The following is a 25,823-nucleotide window of genomic DNA, read 5'->3' on the forward strand; positions in this document are numbered from 1 at the left end:
GCATTCTAAAATTTGAGCATAAATAGAAAATCATTTTCATAAAATAAACAGTTTTCCTTTATCAAAAGTGAGTAGATATATAAGCATTGTTCCAAATGTCGAGTAAAATAGCGCCCTTGTAATTTTTTCAACATTTTACTGACAATCAAAATAATTTAAAATTGGCACCATAATGTAGAGGAGATCAAGCTCTACAACTTGATACTAGATAACTTAATACCCCCCCCCCCTCCACACAAACACACAAGAGAAATATTCAAGTTTAACTTGTTTTATAAGTGGCCATCCATGTCCCTTTGCTTTGTCTTTGTTTGGCTAATGATACCATTTGTATTTCAGGAGGATTTCCCGGCATTTAATGTAGGCAGAGATGGCCATATTCAAAGGTTTAAAGCTACCATAAATATAAATGAAGAGTTTGAATGTGAAAAGAGATAAACATCATTTTCAAAGTTTTCAAAAGTTTTCATCATCAAGTATCAACAACACCATCAAAATACACATCATCCCCATCATCATCCCCATCATCATCCCCATCATTTTCACCAACATCTTCATAGTCATCATGATCATCATCATGGTCATCATTATCAACAACGCCATCAACATAACAGACACCATCACCATCATCATAATAATCATTGTCATCATCATCATAGTCATCATGATCATCTCCACGGTCATCATCATTGTCATCATCATCATCATCCTCATAGCACATGATGTACATGAACATCACACAAGGCTAATAGACAGTGGAAGTCTACGTGTGCCAAGATTTCACTCTGATTGTCACAAGTGTAGCCCAATCATATCTTCTTTACTTGAATGGAACAAGCTAGATTCAATTTATTCAATCAGATCAGCTTCTTCCACTCTGTATTTATTATTCATTTGTGAGATTGTTTAAAACAAAGTTGTTATTTGTAAGTAACACACCACAGGGCCGGCGGAGCATTTTCAAAAGTGTGGGGGCCCACTTCCGGGTTTCATGAGCTAACAATCAAAAAAAGAAAAAGAAGAAGAAAAAAAAAGGTCCTCAGCTCATCCGTTTTTTCAGCTGACAAGCAAAAAAACACACAAAAAAAACCCCCCAAAACAAACGGTAATCATATGTATCTGCATGGTGCACAAAAAGTGTGGGGGCCCGAGCCCCCATGGTCCCCACGGTTCCGCCGGCCATGCACTAGATTTACTCTGTGCTAGCTATAATCATTCCTGCACATTAGCGATTTGAATGATAACTTGGCATTCTGGTGAACTCTTGTTGTGGCATAATCAATATACATGTATGCTGTATTATTGGTTACATCTCGTTATTCTGAAGGTTCGTTATTCCGAAGGCTCTTTAGTCCGAAGATTCGTTATTGCGCAGGTTCATTGCTCCGAATTTCATTTTCAGATTAACGAATCTTCGGAATAACGAACCTTCGGAATAACTCCACAAATGTTCGGATTAACGAACCCTTTTTCATTTTCGGATTAACAAACCTCTAGGTATAGGGAATTTGTGTGTTTTGGATTAACGACCCTTCGGAATAACGAACCTTCGGAATAGCGAACCTTTGGAATAACGAGCAGCACCCATATTTTTAATGTTACTTTGCAATGCACAGTGGCGGATCCAGGGAGGACCACACCGGGCACACGACCCCCTTTATTTTTTGTTGAAACGAAAGAAATAACAAGAAAAAATGGGGATGGGGTGCGTGTGTCCCCCTTTAATTTACGGAATTCCTGGATCTGCCCCTGTATCTTTTCAAAGTATATTTCTATGTAATCTTCTGTATATAAATTTTCCTATTTAATGTAGGCCTACATAATTATGTTCATCAAAATTATTCAGGGCTCCACGGAAGACCACTACTTATTGGTGAATGGGCGGGTTACCCTGACAAAAGATTAGAAATAAATGAATAAATGAATGAATTAATAAATCAATCAATCAATCAATAAACTAGAAAAGCACTCTGAGAGCGCAGACCTCCGCCAAGTATGCAGCTCATTTCCACCACTGATCTTGTTCTTCCATAGAGACATCAGTGATTTCCACCCATATACTTATAGCATTGTGTGCTGAAAGACGCCCGATTTTCCAATATAGAAACCTTTTGTTACGTCAGAAACCCTCAGCTGCGCAGCGCGCCTTACCTTGGCAGAAACTAGAGCACGTACTTTAGTGCGAGCATGCAAACCTCAAATACGCGCATCCTGAACTCCCAAACCATTGTCATTGTCATTGTCATTGGCCCTTCCTGCCAAAATATCAAAAATCCTTCATAAATTCCCCCAAAATTCTCAGATCACTACCAAAATTTAATCATCTGTTACTTGTATCATTCTAAACCTTTCCTCCAAGTTTCATTCAAATCTGTTCACTACTTTTTGAGTTATTTTGCACACGGACAAACCAACAAACCAACGGTAATGAAATCATAACTTCCTCCCTTGGCGGAGGTAATAAATAAATAAGTAGTCATCGTGGTCAGCATCATTGTCAACACCATCTTCATCACAGACACCATCGCTATATCGTCATCATCATCATAGGCATCGTGGTCATCATCATGGTCTTCATCATTTTCATTATCATCACAGACATCATCATAATTATCGTCATTTTCCTCATAGTCATTGTGGTCATCATCAGCTCATCTCTCCTGTTCCACTTCCGGGCTTTATGAGATAACAAGCAGAAAAAAAAAAAAAAATTAAAAATGTTAAAAAAAGGTCGTCAACTCATCTCTCCCCTTCCATTTCCGGGTTTCTTCAGCTGACAAGCCAAAAAAAAAAAAAAAAAAAAGGTCTTTAGCAGAAAAACATAATTTGTGGAGTTATTCCAAAGGTTTGTTATTCTGAAAATTTGTTAATCAGAAAATGAACAGATGATGTGTAATACCAAACTTTCTGAATTGCAAACCCTATTGCATTTTCAAATTTTGAACTTTAGGAATAATAAGCCATATTTCATTTTTTGAATTAACCTACCTTCGGAATGATAGACTTTCAGAATAACAAACCTTGGGCACAACGAACAAACCTTTGGAATAACGAACTGTTACCAGTCTAGCACACTTCCTTTGGATAGACCATAATGTAGCTTATCACTTTCTTTTTTTTTTAATGTAATATTTTTCATTGATTTTTAAGATGCAGATGTAGTGATAGTTGATACACAACAACACGCTAGTACAGTATTTCAAATGCAGAACACACTACTTGTTTACAGATTACGGAGTAAAAATATTCAGCTGACCTACCAGTATTTTAACTTGTTGCTCATTCTAATCTATTTTGTGAAAGGTGAAGTGACGGTTATTAGACCCTCGCATTTAGGACATTAACAACACACAAAAATGTCTGACTTCTAATTCACAAAAATATCTGCACATAAAGATCTTACCTGGTATGTGAACCTGTTTATATGTATATTGTAATAATAATGATACTATTACTACTACTACTACTAATAATAATGATAATGATAACAATAATATCAATTATAATATCTAAAATAATAATACATTCATGAGGACATTATATATATATATATATATATATATATATATATGTCTGAAAATGGTTTCTGTATATTCTCTTCTGTATATGGATGGATTGTGCCTCAAGGATATTGAATACAGCTGCTCATGCACTTGAAATGAGTCATGTTGGCAAGATGGCAATAAAAAGTTTCCATCAAACCTGACTCATACATGAGTTAACTCACTTGCGCTTTATGATGTAAATGAAACAAAACAAAAAAATCAATCATGTATACATACAAATATATATATATATATATATATAGATATATATATATATCGTCGGTTGAGAATGATAAGGGCGTTAAGTTGCCACTAAACCCATAGTGTTCGAGACCACTTAACGCCCTTCTCATTCTCAACAGACGATATATATATATATATATGTATTTATATGTTCATCTATCTAAAAGCTCTTACAAGTGGTACCATGAAAAAATATGTAATCATATGTGCATGAGTTCTTTAAAGTTATCAATCAAATTAAGCGCATAAGAGAGATGATGATCACCAAAGTGGAAACAGAAAACTCTTAACTGCTCTCGGGTATGAAATGAAGAGTACTATTTGTTATTAATTGCTTTTTTTATTGGAAATGAAAACAAACTAATCCCCTTTATATTGACATACACACACAAACATACATACAAAAACATATATATATATATATATATATATATATATATATATATATATATATATATATATATATATATATATATATATATATACATACATACATACATACACATGCTCATATACACACAATACGATACATAGGTCCTATACACAGGTATGCATACATACATACATATACACTGTACACACATACAAATACACATACAAACATGCATACATACATACATGCATGCATACATGTGTATGCATGTATTCAGCACATTCAAATTCTTCTCCAGTCCTATATAATCTTTTTACACACACAGTGAATTAAAGCACTCATACACCAATGATTAATATGAGAATACTTGTGTGGATCACCGGCAGTTTATTACTGTTGCCACATGGGAATGTCTCCCATAACAGTTTGACACACTCGCACAAATCACCATGGCTATACTGAGTTGCGGCCAGACTGTGTACACATACAAACGTCTGTCTCTCTATATCTATTCACACTGGATGATATTCTTATTAAAATTTGATCTTCTGCTCATTCACAAAATTATATACACATAATTTATTTCATCCCCTACCTGTACAAAAATCACACAAATCAACATTTTTTTAAATCACAAAAATATACTGTCAAATATCTATATGCACACAACATAGCACATGTTCCATATATATCTTCATAAATCGATAATAGCAACTTGACTCACTCGCAACATTTTGGTCAGGTGTGTGGGTGTTTGTTATTTTCTCTTTCTGACAAAATATATGCGTATGAAAAATTGCTTTAATCCATGACAATAAATAAAAAAAGGCACTCCAAATGTGCTATGTACAGAAATCAAGGCATATGAAATAAGTCTTCTGCTTGGATGAAGCATGTGAAATAAGTCTCCTGATTGGATGAAGCAGATGAAATTGATTAATTTAAATTCCTGGTCAACTCTTTGTTCATCACAGCAAACAAATGTGTATCACATATAATTTTCATATACTAGTACTTCATGCACACACATAGAAAAGAACAAAAACACACTATCTAAGTGTTACTCACACCTTAAGTGAGCACCACTAACATACCATCATAATCATCAAAAGGTGCATTCACACTGAAATTACCCTTGTCTTAAACACCATGATAATTAGTTTTCACTGTTTACATGACCAAAATACTACAGAAATAGATATCTCTGGGTGTGTTTATCTAAAAATTTCTGAGGCAGAATTGTGATCCTAAATGCCTTTGAGGCATTTTCGGGGGTTAGATATATGCAACCATGTTTTCAAACGTGTTTAGAAATGCCATTCAAAGGGAACTTTTAAATGCATTTGAGACCATGATAACCCTTCTGTGAACAGATAAATGCAATGCCGTTTTGAAATGCATTTATATCTCAAGGTCAAATCCCAGCTGTTTCTGGTTGTGTTCTCTGCCATTATTTGCATGTGCATGATGAGGCATGTTTGGTGGTACGCAGTTGTCCTTTACTTCCCGGGTCAAACGGCACAAAACCGCTGTGCACTGACAACACTCAAACCATGATTGTATGATGGTTAGATAAAAGCAGCACTAGAGAATCGCGTTACATATCACCTTTGCAAACACCATTCCAAACGTATTTTGAAAAATGATTGTCTCTCTTAAGTTAGATAAACACAGCCACAGTACTTCCGTTGATATCATTCTCATGCACAAATAACTGTGGTATTTCGGCCCGAAAGCACACCTCTCTGCGGTAAGCACTGCATATGCACGTATCTCCTTAGGGTTAAAGATAGGAAATGTGTCAGATCACATTAGAAATACACCATCCCTGTGATGGATGCTATTTTGTGACATGATTCACACTCTAAGCTCACATTTCGAGCAAAGTCTCAAAAATGTGAGCAAAAGCTCAGGCCCCTTTTGACTCCAAAGTCTTATTTATAACACTTACCAAGGTATTTTGTGGTGTATTGGCGTTCACATCGCAAAATATCCTGGCATTTCAAATACTGTGTTATTTCACCGTCAGTGTGAACAGGCCTTATGTAGAATAACCTTACTCACATGACAAGTCCTCTATATATGTCTAATGTTTAAAAATATTGGCACAAAACTTATTGTGACATCACCATGTCCTTTTAACTATGGTGAGCTGCGATTTAACACAGAAAGTGTATGTATGCATGATTATTATGTATTACAATATCTGGTCTGCTTGGTTACATCTAAATGCTATCAAATACCATTGCTGCATGACTGTTCAATAGTCATCTGATTTGCCTACTCAAAATATATAAAACACATAATGATGACATAGTGAAAATTAATGACATTTATTATCTGCATCAAATGATTATGGGACATTGAATTAATTACCGCCTTTATTCATACATCAGACACAGCTAATGTATGTAGAGTACTTAGCTATTAAAAAAAAATCTCGAGACATATTGTTGACAATATAACAGAATCAACAACAGTGTGGCAGTAATAGAAGATGCAATTTGAAGTCCTATTACCACATTAGCACTTGGACTACACTTACAAATAAAATCTGTATCTCTGTCCCTCTCTCTCTCAAGACTATACGAATCGATGCAATGGTTTGTTACATTGAAATACTATATATCCAAAACCTTAACTCTGTAATTATCATAAAAGAGTGTAATCACACTGTCATGTGGATATCATCTTAATGATATATATTTGCAAATAAAAAAAAGAAAGTAAAATGATAATCAATCCCATATAAATGGTACTGAAAAAAAAAAGGTCTACAATAAACTGAACAGCTTTAAACACCTCCACTGTTTCCTGACACACAAAAGGCAAATGATGGGATAAGAATAAGAAGGTACTCAGCTACAATGACAGTAAGTATCTTCTGTAACGTTTTGGTGTGTCGTAATTCAGGAGTTGTAGATACTACATCTATTTATTTTCTGTTGACAAGCAGAATGGTGTAACTTTGTTACCTTTGAAGTTTTGCACATTTGTTTAAGTATTCAACTTCACTTGCTGGTCTTTCTGTCCAATTATTAACAACATGACATGTGCGGAGTTGTGATATAGGACCTAAATGTAAAACTCCATACGACAGTATTTAAGAATTCGCTGTAAATATTCAGAGGCTAGCAGCATTTGCACCCATTCACAAAGAAAAGGAATCGCCACGAGAAATTGCTGGAGTAACCCTTGAACACCTGATTATGGGCATGCTATATTAAAAATGTGTTGGCTATGACAACAGGTACCGTAGATGACTAGGATGCGTCACTTATGTCTTCTTTCTTCTTTTTTTTTTTTGGCAGAGGCTTTTATGCTTTGCCGACTGTTGTTAGTCATCTCAGGCAAACCATGAGAAGTTCTCATCTTTCCCCCATTTTCCATGTTGTAAATGATCATGTGTTAGGGTTAGGGTGTGGAGTGTGACTACAGATGTACGTGTTGATGTAGAAATGAACTGCTTGGGCAATGTGTTTTGTGCCATGAATTGGGGGTTTATCAAAACAAACTTTCTTCTTTTTTTAACAAAGTAAAACAAACAAAAAATAGAGAGTGAACAGAATGGAATTATGACAACAAATCCTATCAGTATGAAGGCATGTAGCTATATAAAGAAGTTACCTGTATGTACATAGCACAATGAATATAACATAAAGACCACTTCATTCAAGTGATATAACAAGCATAGTGACAGAAAGGCACATCAACATCAAAACATGGCACAAAATTACAATATAAAGAATGTCCATCCATTTTCTTATTTGGAGAAAGCAATGACACTTTTTGAGAAAAACAAAGTATAGAAACACAGACATTTATGATGTCTCTGTATAATTCTGACCAAAGCTAGTTATTAATGTAAAGTATTAATAAATAAATGAAACAGCTGACTAAGACGATTAATACTAGCATCAAGTACATTTCCTTTTTAGCCATACCATACCTTGATTGCAATGATACAAGACATCAAGAGGTGATAGAGAGTGTAAATTATATACTAATGTAATGCATGCAAAGAACACTTCGTGATTGGATTCTGTTTAGTCCACATATTTTGTTTGTATGGAATATAATAAGACTGACCATAAAAACTTACCTGATTGGCCTTCTATGTAATCAGGGATGAATTAGCACCAGTAAGAAATGCTCACTGATACACTGTAAAGTAACACAATGCTACTTTACTGGAAAGTTTGATTATGCTTTGAATGGTAAAGTGTATCACATAATATGTAATACAGTGACATCGGGCAACGGAAAGACTCCACCTCCCCCCCCCCCCCCATACACTATAGCAGGACTCTTCAAAACAGAGCAAAGCAAAACAATAAAAACAAAACAATCCCCCCTTCAAAAAAATATAAATAAATAAATAATAATAATAATAAATAAATAAATAAATAAATAAATAAAAAAATCTGCAGACCTTTATAGGCAGGGATACCACTATACCGATAACCTTGCTGGAATCAGTTTTACAGCTTCCCTTGTAAGGCCAGAGTTGTAACATCCTTTCTATCCTGTCCCTATCAAAGCTAAGTCGGTCTCTGAATGCGGTGTTGTGAAACCCATTAGCTCTAATCTCAGCAGCTTGTTACTCCTTTGTCTTGTGGCCCCTACTCAGTTAAGCACACCTTAAAGACAGACTGGATGCCCATGAACCTGCATGTCCATGTGGATCACAACCAGCCAGCCAGCCAATAAAACGGCATGAAAGAAAAGGAGATGGGATAATGGGGCGGCTTACAAATGGTTAATGAATGAGCTTTACAAAGGTCTCTCATACTGAAGACCTCAGGGATCAATGGAGAATAAAGGAGTCTGTTATACACCGGATAGATTGGGATGAACAACTCTATTCTTGTCTCCCATGGTTGACTGGGTCCCAGCAGCCTGGCATGTTTGTGTGACTAGCTGCTCCATTCCTATCTCTGACAAAAAATTGCAGCAAGAAACCTTAGGCAACAATTTGAAAACCGTCTTTAAAGGGTTGTTTATGGCTTCGAATTTGATTCGTTGAAAAGAATCATGTTTTTATTGTACACTGTCATGAGGCGCTCTAGGATTGAGTGCACACAATTAACTGTTATAATCACAAATTGTCACCTCAAGTTAAAGACACTTCTTGCTTTTATAATCAACATAGGTGCTTCCAATAACAAACAAGTGATAAACTTTAGTTTTGAGTGGAAAGATGTCTCTCTTTGGCAGGGTTTTGACATGTGTGTGATTCATTTATCCATATACCTAGATGAGAAACATCATTAATTCCTTCTGTGTGAAATGATAGATGGACTTTTACATGTCCAGAGCACAGATACTTATTCAATGGCAATAAGTTCAAAATAATGTGAACAGAACAGTTATTATGTCTCCCTGCATGTTGTGTAGTTTCTGCCAGTGATTGGTTAACTGGAGACTAAACCTGCTGCTACCAATTATGATATGGTCATTATTATAAACTCATTAAATGGTTCACGTGGCCTTATTATGCACATTGAAGGTAAAATCGAAAGAGCATGACAAATGCTACTATAGTTCTCATTTGCATGTGCCCTCAGTCTTCTGCATGCATGACTGTTCTAGTGTGTGTACAAGTTTGTTTCTTCTTGAAAAGACTCATCGCGCTCCATTCTTACCAAAAACGATGTCATACAAAGTCATCACAGGTTACACAGTGATGGTATCGATGAATACATAGATAAAAAATAGATGGTGTTTCTGTGAGAATTAGGTACAACTGCATGCATGCATAACAGACATTGTTGGTGATTGCAACTTTTGACTAAACGTGCGAAAAGAAAGAAAGAAAGAAAGAAAGCTCCTATTATAATGCATGATTTCTCAGGCTCTAATTAAACAAGGACAAGGTTTACTCCATTTCAGAATTTGCCATTTTCTTCTACACATGTCACTTTATATCCTCTGCCCCCCCCCCCCAAAAAAAAAGGAGAAAAAAAAGGACATAGCATTTTTGAAGGTGATCAACCTCTGTTTGCATGTTTCCCTCCTCCCTCCATTTTGATGAAAATGTCACATGCCAGTAGCAATTTGTGTCAAAGAAGCTGCTCCACAGCTAAGATCATACTGCATCCCTCTCTTTCAGCTGGAAGAAATTTAATAGTCCTCACAAGCACTTCATCTTTCACCAAGTGCTCTTGGCTTGTCCAGTCACCTGAACATGTACATTCTTCATGCAATTTTGAAGGTAAGATAAGACATTATGTCAGTAACACATGACATGACACATCTGCATGCCAGACAGACCACTATGACTTTCTTCCTGACATGACCCATAATGCTTTGCAAATGATGTTTGCAACCTGTGACTTCTTCAAGACAAGTGTTGTCATATCTAAAGCAGTCATCGCATTGCATTCAATGAAAAACACACCAAAATCAAAAAAGAAAAAAATTCACCATACTTTGTCTCTATAACAAGAAGTATTGTCTTATTAGGAGAATCAATGATGAGGTGTTGATTTAAACAAGATAGATTTTTGACAACTTGCCATTAAAAAGTTAAAAACATAATACCACTTGTCAATATTTTATTGTCATATCTGACCCCAAGAATTGTGAGACATGCCTTCAATCAGTTTGAGATTATTTCTGTGTCTATTCAAGACATTCCATTTATTGAGAGAGAGAGAGAAGACTAGTGCAAATATTGTGTAAATTATATTGTTCTGATGGCATTGCATGTCAATGTTGTGATTACATCACCACTACCAAGATATACTGTATTATATAACATAAAGTATATATTATATGGCATATGTTTCACAAATTGGGATATGCAAAAGAATTTCATGAGTGGTTGAGTTCACAATTGAGAACCACAGTGACAGAATGAAAAATAAGTATCTGTATTACAAATTTTCAATAAAAAAGTTAGTGATATTTTGGAGACAATTAAAGTAAATTGTATTTTTGTTATGGAAGGCAATATTTTTATGAGATGTGAATTCTGCAAATATTAGCTGCTTCAAAGATTTCCGGAAATGAAAACACTTTGAAATATACTCCTGAATACAGCATGTGAGGAGGGAGGGCATTAGAACAGCATTGCATGCAAAAATAACAATGAATATAACATATAATAGCAACTGCAATTACAGTAGCATGCAACAATCAGAAGTCTACTGATTGATTGCGATACCAAGCTTGTGCAATTTTATTTTGTCATTCTTGTTGGCCATGATTGTCTCCTTTCCTTTGTGAAACAGGGCAATGGCATCGAATGGATGTTTGATAAGTGGGAAATTTGTTTGACGAAAACTGATCTTCCTTGATAAACGGGACATGTCTTTGACAGGAGTAAAGTACAGGGTCTCTGGTAGAGTGAGAAAATGGATTCTGATGAGAAAACGGTCATGTCTCCGCTGTTGTTATCGCAGCGTGTGTGATAGTATCAGCTGTTTTGTTATTGCGTCCCAATTTTGAAGGAAGAGGGTAAGATATTGAAATACTGTATCTACTTTAAGGAGGGGGGGAGGTCTCTGGAACACTATTGCACTTTCTGCTTGACAATATTTATACAAAAGACATTGTGTATCACTTCACTTGTTGAAGGTCAGGTTTTAAAATGTTGTCCTGAAAATATTAGTGATCAAATAACCAAAGTATTATTCCCCTTATTTTCATTACTATCACACAAGAACTCTGACAATCTATATAACATTGTCCCAAATACATACATCTGTGTTAGCTATGTGATCTTTGGCAGGTTTAACATGCTGTTTACAACTGGTCAGGTCAAGGAGGTATGATACTCCTTGGTCAGGTCAACAATCCAATCTCAGATACAGAACAAAATATAGACTGGTTCTCTAAAAATACATTTCCATTCTAATAGACTTTGTTAATAAGGACATTAACATAATACTCTACCGATTGCAATACTACAGGAATACCACAACTATATAAAAATGCTGCATGGTTATCCCACTGTCATTGTGCTCTGTGACTTGTGTTGAGATAATGACCACATTATTTGCATTTTGTTTACAACATCACACAAATAAAAAAATCTATATGACTGCATGTAGAACATTAATTTCTTCTGTCTTCCACAGACAGAATTGATTAATATGCTCATAAAAGGATCATTATGTCAAAAAAGTTGTGATTTGATTTGAGCTTTGGTCCTGAACAAAATCATATGCTGTGCATATAACAATGCACTGGTACATGTATCTCAGCTAGAGGCCCCATTGCACAAAAGATACAGGGAACACTTCAAGGATACATAAAAAGCAATGCGCTCAATAATTCTATGGCAATAAAAAAAAAAAAAATCAGTGTGGCACGTGCAGATCAGACTTGCAAAGAAATTGACAGGGAAGAGGAATGCTTTATTGTACATAATACACCATGTAATATATTTGGACTGTGTACAGCCAAGACACATTTCTCTTGCCATAGAAAAGTGACTCAAACCAACAGTCTTTGGGTGCGTTCGAGCGCTCTCCTAAAGCGAACTGTACCGTACCGTACCCGCGCCAGAGGAGCATTCGAACGCTCCTAAAGTGTACCGTACCGTACTGTACCGAGCCAAAAGTGGACCACTTCCCGATGTGCTCCAAAAGCGTACCAAAGCGTACCAAAAGTTTGCTGTAAAGCATGCGCGTATCATGCGCATACGTCACAATGCAAAACCATCATTCTCTTTGTTCTGGACAGCTGTAAGTAGTTCAAGCGCCAGGGGTGAATGACATTCTTGCTACAAACAAGCGTGACCTTTCTAAAAATAACTCGTGAGTACGCTTTCTCCACAGAGCGCTCGAACGCTCCAAAATTGGCATGGTACGGTACGGTACGCTTTAGTTCAGTTCGCTTTGGTTCGCTTTAGAGCGCTCGAACGCACCCTTTGACCTTCAATACGATATGAAATGTTGCAAATGAGACACATGCTAGGAGGTACATCTCTAGAATAATATGTCAATCCCCCCTCCCCCCATCATAGAACAGTGGAGTCATCATTCAATAATCTTAGTGGGGGGAAATGCTAACAAAGGCTAACCATTGATAAAAAAGAAGACTGCAATTTTCAAGCAGCATTTGCCATTACTTTTTCTTTTTAAATTTCCATAGTTTTTAATCAATGTGTCATTAATTTTCATGTAGCATTCTGACATCCATGCAAACTCCAACTAGGTGTGAAATTAGTGAGCCCACTCAAGTGTACGAGCAAAGTGCTTCAGTCCAATGAGGAGGCTGTGGTGATGATATGGAGACTAAGGGATTAGCTAATCTCTATTCATTGAAAATTAGTCTTTAGACATCTCTGCTAATCGGCAAAGAAAGTAGTTGAAGAAAGGATTAAACAAATGGAATTTTCCTGCTCTGTGGACACAACTGCTAAGTTTGTTTGTGGAATGGTAATACCCTTGAGTATTACTGCCTTTGTATATTGCTGAAGCCAGAGTAGTTTCTTCCTCTGGTACAAAGGCATATTACATTTTGCAACACAGCCAAGAGCAACATGCTGTATTCATGTGTACATGCAAAAATAATAATATAATAATAATGAAATAAAACAAAACAAAACAAAAAAACATGAGTCATGTTTCTTACACAAGAAACATCTTTTACTGAAAAAGAAAGACTACTATTAGATAATCTTGCAACCATCCTGCCCTATCATCTTTGGAAAAGGAATTATATCAAATGCTTTCACACTTGCTGTGGATTATCTGACACACAATTCCTCTACTGATGTCATAAAACTGTTTCATTTTCCCTTACTTGCATAGACTTCCATTCTGCATACCATCATAAAAATGCCATTGAGTATAGGCACGCTGATTGTGGCTAGTAGAAATCGCCCACGTCCATTCAACACCGCAAACCACTGACATTTATTTCCATCTTCACAAGAATTCCTATTCCAGATATTTGAATTAATTTCATCCTCTCTAATATCAGTCTGAACCTGAACACAAATAACTTCTTCTGAACAAACAAACTAGCGAAAGAGCAGTATTTATAGTCAGCTAGAACTCGGGCATTTTTTGCAAGAGACTCGCTGTCATACCACCTGCCACATATGAATAAAAGACTCTGAAGCTTATCAAACTTGCAAATGACATCTTACGAGGTACAATGTTCATCTCCCCATTTATCTTCGCTCAGCTGGGTATCTCACTTTTTGATTAGTCCGATCAATTCTCGAACCTTGTCAGAAGAAAGAGATAATCTCTCTTTTTTTTTTTTCAATGGATGGAATCGGCCTAGCACATCTCGTAAAATCTAAGATAATATTGAGTGTGCAATTTTTCAATTTGTCAGAATCTTAAAAAAAAAGAAGAAGAAGAAAAAAGGGATGAATCCGGCTTCAGGCGCTGCGGGACAAACTGCAGGATTAAGGCACTGGTGAAGTTGATGCTGACTGAGACAGCTTGCTGTAGGCACGCTCCACTTTCATCAATTCCTACAGTGAAAGGAAATAAAGACAAACACAATATGAAAATTGTTAGCTTGGCAAAAGTAGATTTAGTCCACCATAGTCCATGATAATTCCACATAGTTCTCTGCAAAAAACACTTGGATTCCCCGGCATTATTCATCTGCATACTCTCTTATTCACGGATCATCTGCTGACACATATGTTTTTTTTTAGTAAAATGTCATTCCTGAAGAGAGAGAGAGAGAGAGAGAGAGAGAGAAAAACTCTTCTTCTAACTTGTGATCATATTCCTCTTCCATATACTGTATACGGCATATATTTCACGATGTTTTCATTCAGTGGAACAACACATAAAATGAATTATCAACTCTGATCTCACCATGAACGCAAAGTGCTTGAGTATATTTGAAGAGTTTGTTTGCAAAAACCGATAAGTCCATTTTTGAAGATTTTGAAGTACCATCTCTGTCATAAAGTACAAAATAATACCTTTTAACGATATATTGGTCACTACATATAAAGGTATATTTTTGAAGTTATGGTCAAAAGAAGCACAAATTTTCTTATTATTCTCTTTATTTTTCCTGACCTTCAATGGCAAATATCTCTATTTCACAAATATGGACTTATCGGTTTTTGCAAACAAACTCTTCATTTCTCTGTTCATTACTGTACTCCCTGATCATGAATTTTATCACTCTCAATCTTGTCTAGAAGTCCTGATTCATTAAAAAAAAAATAAACTCTCTGAATATATGGTGTAGGCTATAAAGTATGATGATGTAAGGTGCATGCTGTACAAAGAGAACTGCTTCCCTGGTCTCTGCTTGATTATATCGACACCAGTTGTGCCCTTTGATTGTGGTCGAGGATTACTAGTACTACCTATGATGAACTTGGATTACGATGGTCTACTTTCACTGCGGTTTGGGGTTTTTCCTTATCGTGCGAGTTGCCATGGTGATGTAGCATTGACCATTCGATAATGGGCGGATTAACATCACCTGCACAATTGGCTGATGCTTTGAATGCAGCTGTTGTAGTTTTGAACGCACTGAGTTTTGTAATGTAACTTGTATTGCTTGTATTTACACATGCTGTAAGATGGCCCAATGCCATAATATATGTATGTGAATAGATGGTGCATTTTACATGACGTGGGATACAAAATGTCTGTTTAGTATTACTCCCAGTCAGCACTTGGATTCGAACCTTTAAAGGGGATGGCTAGTATCTGATCAGTGGGAATGCTGGGGGATGATTGTTCCAATCCTTGAGGGATTCATTTGAGAGTACATTATCTATTCTTTCGTGAAAATTATTGGCTTCAGAGTGGTCTCATATTCAAGTAATGTGCAGTTTAATCGCCCGTCACTGTACAGGCATGCTAACCTGGAAACATTAAACTGCACATTACTTGAATATGAGATCACTCTGAAGCAAATAATGTTCACAAAAGAATAAATATATAATGTACTCTTAAATGAATCCCACAAGGATTGGAACAATCATCCCCCAGCATTCCCACTGATTCCCACTGATCAGATACTAGCCATCCCCTTTTTAACCTTTTATGTGTCCAAGCACTCAAATATAACTAGCCAAGCATTTTTGTTGGCATAAAATAATCCATCCAAACTTTACCCAGTTGTAAGCCAACCCATTCAGGCATAACAACGTCAGCAACCTCAGTCTACAGGAAGGTCCTATAGTGACACAATAGGGATTAAGGGTATTAGGTAATCTCTACTCATCAGCAATTAAAGGGTAGTTTTCAAACGTAAGATTCTTTTTCTTTACAAAGTAGCTAAATGCCTCATTTTAAGACTGTTATTGTGAGGGCATGTTTTTAATTTACTTTCTTCATTTTTCTAGTCAGCAAAGTTTTATGCCAAAGTTCCACTCATTATGTTCCTTCTGTCCTCTCTCTCCCCCTCCCTTAGCCCCAACAAAGAAGACCAAAAAAAAATGAAAATTCAAAATCATAGTCTGAGATTTCTGCTGACAGAAAGTGACAAAAACTTTTCCAAAGCAAATGGCGTTAGAATTGCTGATACTGGTACCCACTCATAACAGAATGATATCTGGTTCCCTGTATGATGTATGGTGGTTTCTATCGTGATAAAAATTTGTCCCTTCACTGACGCAGGCAAAAGTATGTTTGGTATGCCTTTGGCAATTGTTGGTTTCAGAAAGGTAATTTTGCCAGTAATTCTGTTTATCTCCCATGAGAACTAAAATCAAAGTCACCTGGAGGAAAGCTGACATAAAGGGACTTTACAAGGATAAGAAGTATGCAGGCAAACATTCCACTCAGATGATTAATCCATTTAAGACTAGTCCCAGTATACTTGGGCAGGTGTCTGTAGAAAATGTGTGTTATACAAAAATCAGTCCAACTTCAATGGGTTAAATATAGAGGCAGCTATCCAGACACAAAGAAACAGATAAATATGATACCTCATTTTGTAAAATGCATTTGACACATCTATTTCATTTAGTTCCTAGATAGATGAACATTGAAGTTCTCTGGAAAAAAGGGAAAAAACAAATGATTTATGAAAAACTTGACATTAACCACTGAACTGGAAACATAACATATGTGACATCTGTTAGTATTCCTATTTCATTATTCCCAGACACAAACTCGAAAATACAAAAGTTTGCGTGAAGCAAGAAAAACAGAAATTGATTTATGAAAAGCTAAAACTGACAGCAACTATTGAAATACGCAGAAGGCATTGATAGCTCCCCTCAATATCCCTCTATTATAGTTCGTGCAACATTTCCTTTTACTTGCACCTTCCCTGAACATTCTAGACACTCGTATACGTACCACTTGAAGCCATAATACCTGGGTCAAGGGTCAAATGCAATTGATTTCCAAACGTTGTGACAAGACGCCATGAGGGGTCACAAACATATGATAACATCCCATGGATTGTAAGTGGCATAAATCACACTGCAGAACAAAAACAGTGACATTGTTTTGGACGCACATATCGGATGTGCAGAGTTTACACAGAAATGATATAAATATTCAGGAAAATGATATGTTTCTATGTCTTGTTTGTCATGTCTTGTCTTGTTTGCAAAGTTAGTATAAACGAGGAAGAAAGGTTTGTGGAACACTGCATGTGCACTTACGTTGTCCTAGAAAGAGTTGTTTCGTAAAACCTTTCTTCTTCAATATTCTTGTATCATATTCATGAATGTATCATGATATACTTCTGAACATAATGATGACACATTTATAAACATACATTCAATTTGGTCTATTAGTACTGGATTTGGTGACCACACATTTTTCTTTTTAACTTCTTGTATGTATATGAACTGTACTGTAAAAGTCAACATTTTTGCATGACTAATTTTTCATGCTCGGCCGGATAAGAAGAGTTTCGCATGTTTTTAATTCCGCGGGATCAAGACGTTAACTACTGGAACATATGGCATGCTAAAATATTCACGTGCTTTTATTTTCGCGCTAGTTTTCTCGTTGCGTGAAATGCGCGAAAATTTCCACTTTTACAGTAACTGGTTGTACCCATAATCTACAAGTTTTGCTTTTTAGTGGGTTCCCCATGTCCATCCCCTAAATTATTCATTACACAAATGTTTCACTTCTTTAACTCGTTGAGGACGAGTCCCGAGTATACCTGGGCAGGTGTCTATGGGAAATGCGTGTTGTAGCAAAATAAAACCGTCCTCAACAGGTTAGTAATCTCATCGTAAGTATAATGTACCCTGCTTTTTGGATTACTTATGTTAATATATTTTCCTTTTTTTGTATATTTGTGCTATTTGTTATGATGGAGATAGGGGAAAAATAAACTTGAACTTACAACTTGATCTGAAAAAAGAAATAAAATATTGAGGTGACAGGGTGAACAAGATGAGGAAATGATACATAAGAGACTGGATGGGTTGATTTTCATTTGAAGGGTTTGTTTGCAAAAACCGATAAGTCCATTTTTGAAGATTTTGAAGTACGATCTCTGTCATAAAGTTCAAAATAATACCTTTTAAATGATATATTGGTCACTACATATAATGGTATATTTTTGAAGTTATGGTCAAAAGAAGCCAATTTTTTCTTATTATTCTCTTTATTTTTCTTGACCTTTAATCGCAAATATCTCCATTTGGCAAATATGGACTTATCGGTTTTTGCAAACAAACTCTTCATTTGTACAGAGATTTATAGCCAGGCAAAGTATGACTTTTAAAGTAATTTTCCATATGCAAATCAAATCCAAACCCACTACTTATGTTTCAAAATAGTTCTAAAATGTGAGTTAGGGATAGAAACAACCAATGTAAAAAATCTGAATTAGTATATAATCAATGTTAAATATTGTTAAATATACAAAATGTGAACAATGGTTATAATAAAAAATGTTTCCATACTAAACCATTTACAGTTACGGTTTATTGAGAAAAATAATGTTATCTCCTTATATTTTAGGTTTCATAGCAAAATTCTTCCATGGTAGGATGTTTTGTAATACAATTGACCCACACATATGTATCAAATGTGATATCTTGAACATCTTTAAAATCACTGCTCCCAGAGGTAACCTAGACCTTTAAGAAGAAATACGCCAGCAACAAATCCTCAAAACAAAAATGTGCACCATAGGCCTCACATTGTTATGTATGGCTGTGTATTCAAAATTTATTGCTGTGAGATAGAAGGAATATTTTCCTTTTGCAGGGGTCAATGATTGATAACACTATTTGTACTCTTCAGTAATGTGAATATAATTCTGTGTCAGCATTATCCTTCCTGAGTCAATATTTTGTCTTTGTGATGTAGAACGGTTTATTGCCACTTGGTCTACTGTCAGATGGTCTATTTCCCAGTTCATCTAACACCACTACAGCTAAACTCATTTGGTCTACTGTCAATTTCGTCTAATGCCCATTTGGTCTAATCCTCACTTGGTCTTATGCCCAGCCAGTTTGGCTAATTGTCATTTTGTCTAATAACCAGATGGTCTAATCGCAATTTTGTCTCCATGGGATTTTTCCCATTTGGTCTTATAAACTGTGGGTACTAGACAAAATGGGCATAGCCCATCTGGAAGTAGGCCAACTGGTAATGAGGCTGAGTGGCAAGTGGACTAAATGGTCATTAGATGAACTGGGTGTTGACGAAACGGGATTAGACCATGTGGGTTGAGACTAAATGGCTATTGGACGAAGTGGGAGTTGACCAAGTGATGGATTACCATGTGGAACATGAACTTGCCATGATGAAGTTTGGAGTGATATAATGAGTCATCATATCTACTCAATGTTGAATCACCATTTTTTTCATTAGCAAAAAAAAAAAAAATAGAAAAAAAAAAGACATTCCAAACTCCATCAATTATCAAGTAAGTCGGGAGTGTTTCCATCACATTCTATGTAAACCACAAAGTGTTGCGTTTTGTTGACTCCCATAACAATCAAATTCTCTACTGCAACAAGAACATCTCTTATCATACACCTACTTTGACTTGTCTCTAATGCATTCAATACGCGAGTCAATTTGAAAACATTTGTCTCAACAATGCTCTCATATCTATGTGGATGACAAATTTGTGCTGTGTACTGAAGTTTAATCTTTATTTTTTGGTGCTTGTAATTCAGTTGGTCACTGAAGAAAGATCAGCAGAATATGCGATTATGCAGGCACTCAAGGTTTCCAAACCTTTCCAACACTCAGTGGTCAAGAGTATTTCCCTATCTTATCTTGCTGTCAGAAATGTTACTGCAAATGTTTTGATAATATAGGGTAAAAACAATTATCGGTTGTTGAAAATGAGACTAAACAAATGAAATGATGCTTAAAATTATGCTAACACTCACTGCAAAATGTGCATTGATAGTAACTCATTTTACTACCATACAGTCAACGGAGAGATATCCTTTTCACCCCCTTTGAATCCTTAGCACAATGGATGTTGTGTAAAATTCCATGAGTCAGGAAAGAAGTAGAGGATTGTCCACACTGTGCGATGTTTCTAGAGTTAAGACTTTTTGCAGTGCAGCTGGCAGGGCTTACTTTGGTCTGCTGTGTGAGGGCTCCCTCTAGGCGAGAGTTCTCTGCCGTCTTCTGACTCAAGAGGGCAGCATTCTCCCTGCAACGCTCCTCGGCGACCCACAGCTGCCGCTCGAGGAGTTTGACCTTCTGCTCTAGACGGTACACCTGCTGATCTCTTTCTTCCAGCTGGGAAGGGCAAACAAAAAATAACAATGAGACTCCATCAATCATTCTTCCAGATGGCTACAAAAATAAAAACGAAAGAAAAACACTTTCACTTTTCCTTTGTTCCTGGTGCCACTGGTATGACCATGGTGTGGTGGACAATGATCTTGATTCTTGAATGGGAGTCACTCTTTCCAAGTTTAATTTAGTCCAGTGCAAAACATTTTACAATGACATGTTGTACACCCAAAATGTCCTTCTCGAAATGTGTACCCACAAATATTTTCACCACAAGAGTTATCATTGATGGGTTATTACACAAATGAAACAATTTTTTTTTTTGTGAAGGATACTGTTCTTCTTTTAAATTTCACCTCGACAAACCCAGACACTTGCTGAAGATTTGTAGACAGTTCGGTGGGAGGCACATGATGTGATTACATAATAACCTCCTGTAGCTTACTTAGGCATCCATTCTAAGATTACAGTTTTTCTGAAAACGTGAAACTTGAAAATTTTATAACTTCTCTATTTTGACGAAATCTCTATCATTCTGATCATCTGATTACACTTTTGATTAGTGAATCCAACTTAGACAAGGTGAAGAAATACACTCTACTCCCAGGCCAAAATTGATCCTATCTCTTTTTCCCAGGTCTGTAACAAGATATTCATTCAATTAACCCCTTTATATGGCTTTCCATTACTAGAATTGTCATTGACTTGCATCAGTATTATTGCTAGTTCTGTTCTATCCCCTGGCAAACCTTGGACATGCCGGAGTTGTCATTGTAACCCATCATGAGCATGTCATGTGGTATAATAGGCTACTACTATGAACACTGATCAATTCAGTGCTTTTTTTACGTCGATGTAGGGCAATTTTTCAATCAGTTGCAATATCATCAGTATACACCTAGTCTGTGGGACATAGTTACCTGCAGGCTTCTCTGAAAGCTAGTCTCCGTGTCCAGGCTGTTGTCGCCCCGCCCTGCCTGCTTCAGGGTCATGTTCTCCATGCGGAGGTGCTTGACCCGGTCCTGCAGGTGGCGGAGGAGCTTGGTGGTGCTGCTGTCCCCCGATCCCAGGGAGGAGGTAGTTGATGTACCCAGCTGAGAGACACAACATGTTCAAGGGTCCATTGTTACCATTCAACAAGCAATGTCAGTCAATGTATGTAATATGTAGGCCCTATATGCACCACAGAATGTTTTGTAAGGTGAGGGGCTTACGGGGGGGGGGGGGGGGGGGGAATAAGAGCGGCCCCAGATATGCTCATTGCAGGCATAAATTTTGCACATAATTCATCTAAACTATAGAAATGAAGCTAGCACTTAATTCTTCACAGAACATTTTCATATTGAGCCAACAGTCATGATAACAATATCTTTCTTCTTGTTCAAATCTTGGTCTCTTCTCTCTTTCTTTATCATCATCAAAATATGATGGTGTCATCCTTTAAACATTCAACAATTCAGGTTGAATCTCACCATCAACTTCTTGATGAAGGAATGTATTCATCACCTTACAGAATTTATCTATGTGGCACCTGGCACCTAGTGTAGATATTCACAAAACAACTGATAGAAAGACTACTTACAGCTGAGCTCCTCATTCTCTGATCTGATTGGCTGCTCCTGTAGGAGCCACTCCCACTGTGAGACTCTTCAAGACGTCTGATGTAGAGAAAGAGAAAAATATTTTTCTTAACAACAGAGACTTTTAAACATGGTGGTGATTCAAAATTTGGAGAGTGGGTGAAAGCTCTCAGATTTTTCATTGCAATCATATTTCACAATTCATAACTTACCTCTACACAGTTAGAAAATTGCTGAATAATTGATACATGAAGTCACTGTCCTGAATTGGAAAATCAACTGAACAGCTTCATGGGAATACTTTTGCTTATTTGTAACTTTATCAAGGAATCTATCAGTTAGATTGTATCATATCTGAGCCTCTTTTATCCTTTGTGAGTCCACTTAGTTGTATTAACCCGTTGAGGATGGGCTGATTTTGCTACAACACACTTTGTCCATAGACACTTGCCCGAGAATACTCGGGACTCGTCCTCAACGGGTTAATACAATGTTCATACACAGATGCATAAGACAAAACCCACAAAATAGGCCTAAAGTTACCAGACAAAGAGAAATATAACTCATTAAACATATGTGTACTCTTGTTCATTTGACAACAAGTTCACATAATCTCTTCATTCCTATATTTGATGTATTTTTCCTCTAACCCAGAAATTAACATTCCAATTAGAGCAACAGTAATTTTTACACTAATTCAGTCAGAGAACTGTTTATTCCTCTACCTGAATAGCTCTGAATCAACATAGTATCTTTTTCACTTTTTATCAGTCTATTGTACACATAATTTCAGTTACGTTAGAATGTATTTATCATATAGCTTACTGTTTCGGGAAAACCACCATGTTTCATTCGTGATATGCTCAGTGGAGAAAATTCTTTTAAAAAAATGAATTTGAACCTTTTGTATTTGAAACTATCATTCATAGAATCCACCTCAAACAATTTTGTGTAGGGGAGTCAATCAAAGCTATGCATCTTTTTCCACAGAACATTAACTCTATTGATATTTAAGAAAAATATGCACACTAATTTGAACATTTCAGTTATACATGACAGGTATAAACAGTGGCAGATCCATAGGGGGTGCGCCGGGCACGAGCACCCTTTTTTTGTTAAAACAAAAGAAATAAAAAGAAAGTGACTGCCGAAGAAACCTGGAAGAGGCACCGGAAATATTTTTGTGCCCCCCCCCCAAACATTTCCTGGCTCCGTCCCTGTACAATGTACTTACACTTCTAGCTCCTTGTTGAGCTCGTCCTCAAACTTTCTGGCCATCTTGAGGGCGGTCTCCTCCTTCCAGGCGGCCATGTTGGCCTGGATCTGTCTCAGCTCCTCGTCCTTACTGGCCACCTGTTGCTGGAGGCTGGTCTCTGAGTCCTGCAGGACCCCCACCAGTCTCTGGAGGCAGTCTACCTCCACCTCCCTCTCCTGGAGGGACAAAAAATGGACAGAAACCACAAAAACATGATAACAGATTCTGTAACATAACAGATAACAGATGCTTGGAAGCTAAAAGCTTAAGTTCATTAACTCAGTCATGCCATGGGTTATGTGAGTTCAAAAATAAAACAAAATATAAAATATGTAACAGAATAGCACTGCCAAGATCAACTTGACAAAATCTAACAAAGATAATTTTCACAATACAAAGTTTAGTAAACAGTATTAAAATTTGCTGTTTCCACTGTAAACCCATAAAATCCTGGAGGGAATTTTGCTACAGACATTGTCTTCTTGCCATAATTGAGTTGGCACCACTGAATTTTGTCGCTATCTTCTATTGCTTTTTTTTTTCTTCTTTGAATTATGGAAAGTAGGTCAAGAGTGAAACACTGTTGAGAGTAACCTGATACTATAAAAGAATAATTGCATTGCATAGGTCCAGAGGTTCATAATACAAACAAACTCTAACACACATTATATCACAAGTCGGGCAATGCATGAAATGTCAGTCAGAAGCTGTAGTTTACTTACACCATCAAAGACCTGGGCCTTTTCCCTTCCCATGGCTTCAACCAATTTCTTGACTTCATTTTCCTGGAATACAAGACAGGACAAGACAGGACACAAGAAGAATTTACAAATGTATGGTCACTATTTGGGTAAATAACCCATATCATGTAAACCTAATACCAGCATAAGTAATAGTGACTTGTGATGTACTGCAAAACAAATCATATTCATTCATACAATCATCTTTTCATTCATTAATATATTTACTCATTCATTTATTCCTTCATTCTTCCTATATTCATGTTTTTCAATGATTAATTAATTCAGTCATTATTCATTCATTCATTCTTTCTTTTATTAATCCTATCAATTGTCTCATGAATGTTTCGCAAATGAAATATGACAAAATCACAAGCTTTTGTTGAAATATAGACTACTCTATGCTCAATACAACAAGCATATCATCTGAGATAGAAGAGAAATATCCCTCCAAACAGATATGGAAAACAATTCAATATGTTGTGAGCAAAGCATATGAGGAGTATGACACTTTATAGTCACAGGATAAGATGAAGAGTTCTAATAGTCAAATTTGATAAACATTAAGATTTGGGATTTTCTCCTTCCAAACTAATTATTCCTTTTAACAAAGAAAAATGTCTGAAGTTTGTGTGCAATTTGCTTGAGCTGCTAATGGCAAATGCAGCTATAGAAATCAAACTAAACTGGTCTATTCACCATTTGGAAGTTGTTCACCTATTGGTATATTGTTAGTCTATTTAGTGCTAGGCAGAGCTTTTATGTTACCAAGGAGACATAAAGTGGAAAAAACATGACAAAACAGTTTGCAAAGGACACTAACCACTTCTTTTCTTTTTATTTTGCTATATCTTTTTTGGTTGCACAAGAAGAAAGAAAAAAAGGTTACAATAGAAACACTAACTTGTTTACCATGTGGCAAACTGATACTGAATGTAACAATGGGGTGAGAAATGTTAAGGAATGTTTGACACCTGTTAAAAGGCATGCCCTCCAGGTAGATTTCATCTGACTTACAGAAAGAATGAATTAAAGTGTTGATTTCAACTCCTAGACAGCAGGTGATTTTGAACATCTGTGAGGGCTAATTATAAACCTATTGAATACAAGATTTTGGTGTCACAAAAGATCAAGATTTTTCTGGGTGGATTTCCATCACTCAACTTGCTCTGGGCAACTCTATAGGACACAGGGAGGTCATAGACCTGAAACAAACTTTTGACAATCAGTCCGAGCATTAGTTCTGTAGTGAATGGGTATGGAGAGCACTGGTATGGTACCACAAAAACATGAACTCAGTCTTGCATCTTGAGAAGTTTTGAGTGGCTTTATCGAGGGATAGATAGATATTGGAAGTTGAATCAGTGCAATAAGCAAGAATAATCACTATCATTCATTTACAGATAAATCTCTATATCTTTTTTTAAATGAATAAATATGAAGGACTCAAATACCA

The 25,823-nt window shown here is 36.3% G+C and overlaps 1 protein-coding gene across 1 annotated transcript in view; it reads right to left on the reverse strand.

The window, feature by feature from the left end:
• Positions 1 to 14,463: 14,463 nt before the first annotated feature.
• Positions 14,464 to 25,823, reverse strand: part of LOC140227661 (uncharacterized) — a 57,705-nt gene continuing 46,345 nt past the window's right edge. The window contains exons 15-20 of the mRNA XM_072308077.1: positions 24,350 to 24,412; positions 23,607 to 23,803; positions 22,375 to 22,450; positions 21,713 to 21,886; positions 20,631 to 20,795; positions 14,464 to 14,602 (exon numbers count right to left, since the gene is read on the reverse strand). Coding sequence (XP_072164178.1) covers positions 14,534 to 14,602; positions 20,631 to 20,795; positions 21,713 to 21,886; positions 22,375 to 22,450; positions 23,607 to 23,803; positions 24,350 to 24,412 — 744 coding nt within the window. The 3' untranslated portion in view covers positions 14,464 to 14,533. The remainder of the gene's footprint in view (positions 14,603 to 20,630; positions 20,796 to 21,712; positions 21,887 to 22,374; positions 22,451 to 23,606; positions 23,804 to 24,349; positions 24,413 to 25,823) is intronic.

The sequence above is a fragment of the Diadema setosum genome, chromosome 4 (assembly GCF_964275005.1).
Source record: "Diadema setosum chromosome 4, eeDiaSeto1, whole genome shotgun sequence".
Lineage (NCBI taxonomy): Eukaryota > Metazoa > Echinodermata > Echinoidea > Diadematoida > Diadematidae > Diadema > Diadema setosum.